At 40.0% G+C, this 4,555-nt stretch overlaps 3 protein-coding genes across 3 annotated transcripts; all 3 read left to right on the top strand.

Moving 5' to 3' along the window:
* Window positions 1-553: 553 nt before the first annotated feature.
* Window positions 554-2,503, top strand: TM35_000014220 (uncharacterized protein; the record flags this gene model as incomplete). The annotated part of the gene is made up of 1 exon (XM_029021103.1): window positions 554-2,503. One exon carries the CDS (start codon window positions 554-556, stop codon window positions 2,501-2,503), a length of 1,950 nt encoding a protein of 649 aa, XP_028887611.1.
* A 192-nt stretch (window positions 2,504-2,695) lies between these two features.
* On the top strand, window positions 2,696-3,112 carry TM35_000014210 (uncharacterized protein; the record flags this gene model as incomplete). The annotated part of the gene is made up of 1 exon (XM_029021102.1): window positions 2,696-3,112. One exon carries the CDS (start codon window positions 2,696-2,698, stop codon window positions 3,110-3,112), a length of 417 nt encoding a protein of 138 aa, XP_028887610.1.
* A 583-nt stretch (window positions 3,113-3,695) lies between these two features.
* On the top strand, window positions 3,696-4,406 carry TM35_000014200 (chaperone DnaJ protein; the record flags this gene model as incomplete). The annotated part of the gene is made up of 1 exon (XM_029021101.1): window positions 3,696-4,406. One exon carries the CDS (start codon window positions 3,696-3,698, stop codon window positions 4,404-4,406), a length of 711 nt encoding a protein of 236 aa, XP_028887609.1.
* Between the last annotated feature and the right edge of the window lie 149 nt (window positions 4,407-4,555).

The raw sequence follows: 4,555 nt of genomic DNA, 5'->3' as shown, positions 1-4,555 counted from the left end.
AAAAAAAAAAAAAAAAAGGAAAAACACATATACGTGCGTTCTGAAGTGTCTTGCTTTTTCTATTGTTTTCAATTGCTCACTTGCATATGTGATACCCAGTTGTTGTTGTTGTTCTTGTTGTTGATTTAAAAAAGGAAAGAAGTTTCCTTGTTTTGTTTTGTTTTCTCGATTTGCTTTATTCTCCTTCTTCTCGCTGTGGGAAACAGATTATGCCGTTACACGGAATGGCCTCCCTTTGGCATTATTGCATATTTAAACAAAGAATGGGTGGGATATATGCTTCTTTATTATTCCTTATACTTTGTTACTGCAATACTAACAGATGACCTTTAAGAAAGAAAATAAAAAAAAAAAAACACGTGTTTAGTTTTTTTGTTTTTTTTTTTTCTTACGATATGTTTTTCTGTGTCTGTATATATATCACTACGTTTTTACACCTTTCTCTCTTTTCCTTTCTTTTCTTTATTATTCTGTAGTCTATTATTTTTTACTACGTGGGCATACCTGCTTCACATGTCATCATCTAACATTAAAGTGAAACTACATAATATAGATGCAAGAACAGCAAGAGCAGGAATACTCCTCAGGAAGATCTCCATTACAATGTGATGATGCTTTACAGGTTTTGGAAAGAACTCCGCAAGAAGTCCTTTCTTATTTTTTTATTGATTCTCATTCACAGCATGGAATACGAACAAGAGATGAACAAGTATTTAGAGAAGGTATTTCTCCATCTTTATTGGAACGACTTAAGCGTATTGTCTTGAAAGATCTTCTTTCTGTACAGAAACTCGATATCTCCTCATGCGAGGAAGAAACTTCGGATGCCATGTCTAGTCCAAATGCTTCTAATACAGATAACAGTTTAGTCTCTCAACGATCAAAAATGACTTTACTTTCTGAAGTGGGTTTAGCACTTGTTACACTATTTTTTAAAGCGAGAGAAACCCATTCTGGAGGGGTTTTCCCGCATTTGCAGATACATTGCGCTGTAACCTTTGTAATTGACTCATCTAAAGACTATGCACGTCTTTATTTTATATTTCCTACTTTACGAGATCGTTTACTGTTAACACATCAAACAGTGAAAACATATCTGGATATTATGGATGAAAATAGAAGGAATAGAGCTAACAATGCTTCTACTAATAGTGCCACTAGTAAGAGTAGTAATAGTAATAGTAATAACCCTTCTAACGATGGATATGATGGTGAAAGTGTAGATGTAGTACATGAATGGTTACGTCATATTTCTAAGATTACTGCAGACATCAACGGTTGGTTACGTGCAGGTGTAGTTTGGCAACATATTCGTCCATGTGATACTTTATTTCCTCTTATATTAGACAGTAGTAATAATTCTTATACCACTACTAATAATAATACTAATACTAATAATAATAATAATAATAATAATAATAATAATAATAATAATAATAATAATATAGGGTTAGCGAAACAACTGGCTGGTTTTGTCTCTGCAGCTTTAGAGCATCACTGCTGTATTATTCGTGCGGATGACACTAAATTAGTGTTTCGCTGGCTGCACACACTTTCTCTCTTTCTGCAAGATGCCCAACTCGCCATGACGAGTATCATTTGTGCCCGCCGCGTACATGAGATCATCCCCGATCTCACACTTCAAGGCACAACGTGCAGTACGGCTGCAGTCCTCACAATTTTCCCGCTTTTCCGCCGCCCTCCAGTCGTGTTGGACGTCTCACGTCGTTTAGATGAGTCTGCTCATATTTTTCCCATCTTTACACATTTACGATTTAAAGAGTATCGATTGGCGGCTATGCGAGGAGAGAAGATGGATCGATTTGGTTCTATTCGCACTAGAGTGACTAATCGTACGGTGAGTCCACTTGTAGGGGCAATATGCAGTAGAGTTTGCTGCGCTTTAAAAGTAAAAGTACCGCAGTCGCCGTCTGGCACCACATTAAATAGTGCCTCATCCACACCTTCTCGTGGAGCTCCAATATCAAACACTCTTGAAGTAGAGTCACTGGAGTATTCACAGAATGCAGAATCTGCTACTCCACTATGTGTACATGATTTTTTATCTCCGTTTTCACCTCATATTCCTTCTCCTTTCACTACTTTTCCAACGCCTCCTCGTGAGAGTGTGTTGCAGCCACAATTAGATAACACTATTGCCAGTGATAACAGTATATGTGTATCCAGTATTAATAATTACAGCTACGATATTAATAATATAAATATTAAGAATGCCCTCATTTTACTTGCACACTGGCGACGACAAATAGAATTAAGGGCACTAAAACTTCTTGTTGTAGAGCGTAAAGCTAGATTACAAGCTAGAAACAGGAAAGGTGCAGTAGATATTGGGAATACAAGAAGTATCCCACCTACTTCTCTAGCTGAGATTCATGAATCGGATCGGCGTGTGCTTGAGGTAGCTATTTCCTTCTTTACTCCTATGCAAGAAGAAAAAGAAGAACGTGAGCGTGAGGCTATTTGGGACTCCTTTACATTTTAGAAGTCTCTATTTATTTTTTTATTTTTTCACTCTTTTTTACTCAAAAACCAAACCAATTTATTCTTCTTAATTATAAATCCTATACTTTTTTTTCTCTTTGTTATTGTTTTGTTGCTTTGTTCTCAATCTTGAGTATTCTGTATTATTTCTTATTATGTATATATTTTCTTTCTTGTTTTTTGTTTTTTTTTTATGTATATGTTGTATCTCTGTGGGCGTGTTAATTCTATTCTACAAGCCTCTTTAAGAATGAATGCCCGAGAGGAGTTATTGCAGCTGCTCTCCGCAGCGGATGCTGAAATTCAAAGGCATCATGTAACCTCTAGTACAGCAATGGATTCAGAACTTCTCAGTGCAGTTGCTGATTACATTGAAGTTGGAGTTAATGAAGAGGCAACTTTGAAACGTCTGCAGAGTGCACTACTGAATCAGATGATGCCTCAGTCAATGATAAGGAAGTCCACTGAGGATGGAATGCATCCAGTAAAGAGTGAGAATAATGATGATATTGCTAAACAGGAAAGTTCTTCTGCTATTACCCCAGAGGAAATGGGACGACAGCGTGCTCAGCGAATTTTTTTACAGGCCTTAGCTGTACGAAATCGCTAAGTTACTTTCTTACATACACAAAAACACACACACCCATACAGAGATGTTGATGGGGGAAAATAAAAAAATGAGAGACAGATAAACAAACAAAAAAAGAAAAATCAACGAGTATGGTTGTTGTTGTTGTTGTTTGTATCTGTGTGTGTGTGTGAGTGGTGAATGATCTTTGAAAGTTTACCCAAGTGGAATCTGATAAGTGTTACCAGATTCTAATTTCTTTTTCTCTGGTATTTCTTTGGTTGCCTGTATTTCTTTTTTTTTTTTGTTTTCGTACAGTGTTGCATATAACTAATATATATATGGACCTATTGTGAAATAGCCATGTGTTTTGAGTAATGTGTTCTTTTTTTTTTTGTTTTCTATTCTGTCTGTGGATTTAACACTCCATATATACATAAATAGATCCTTGCACATATATACATATACATAAGGTCTCTCTTGGGGGACTGTAAGTTGGTGGGAGAGAGCATTATACATACACATATACACTCACCCTCACACACACACACAGGGAGAGGAGAAATATATATATATATTTTTTTATAAAAATAAAATTAAAAAAAAAAAACAAAAACAAGAGCAAATGGTATTGGAAGTGCGTGAGCCTCGTGGGATTCGGCGGGCGTGGGGTGTCCTTGGCCTCTCTGCCTATCCCTCGTATGATGATATCCGCACGGCGTACTGCACGCTGGCGGTGGCCACCCACCCCGACCGCTGCCGCGACGCCAACGCGAAGGAACGCTTTCAGGCCCTCCACGCCGCCTACGAGGCCGCCCTCGAGCACCACGCCCGCACCGCCCAACAACCGCCCGGCGGCCGGCGCGGCCCCATCGACTGGCGGCTCTTCGTCGACCTCCCGCCGTCCCCCCGCCAGCCCCGCACCGCCGCCGCCGTCCCGCACCCCACAACGTCGGCGGCCGCGAGGAAAAGAGGCACAAAGGGACGATCGTTCGGCGCCTCCACAACATCAGCGACAGCAACAACAACCGCAAAGGCAGCAGGCGCCTCCACCACGTCGGCAGCCGCAGCCGCAGCGGCCGCAGAGCAGGAAGAGCGTCGGCAACGCGCAATAGAGCAGCGCCGACGACGGCAGCCGAGTCTGGCGCAAAAGCAGCAATGTCGTCTTTTGGTGGCGGAGGCGGCACACAGACGATCAATTGCAAAACATGAGCGAGCGAATTTACGCCTATTAATGTTAATATTTTCGGAAACAAGGATCCGAGATGCAGTGATGTTGTTAGAACGTCTCACTAGAGAGAAAATGATTATGCAGCGGATGAATGTTTTTTGCTGAAAATCTTCTTCCCTGTTAATCAAAAAAAAAAAAAAAAAAAACAAAGAGGCAGAAAAAAAGACTCCAATAGTCACAACAAATAAAGATCGCTTGTACGCGACGAACAAAAAACACACGCCCAGGTACATTGAAAGAGAGAAAGAAAAGAA

The sequence above is a fragment of the Trypanosoma theileri genome (assembly GCF_002087225.1).
Source record: "Trypanosoma theileri isolate Edinburgh chromosome Unknown TM35_Tth_1_V1, whole genome shotgun sequence".
Lineage (NCBI taxonomy): Eukaryota > Euglenozoa > Kinetoplastea > Trypanosomatida > Trypanosomatidae > Trypanosoma > Trypanosoma theileri.
The sequence above is the reverse complement of the archived record's forward strand: the minus strand, read 5'-3'. Positions and strand labels throughout refer to the sequence as shown.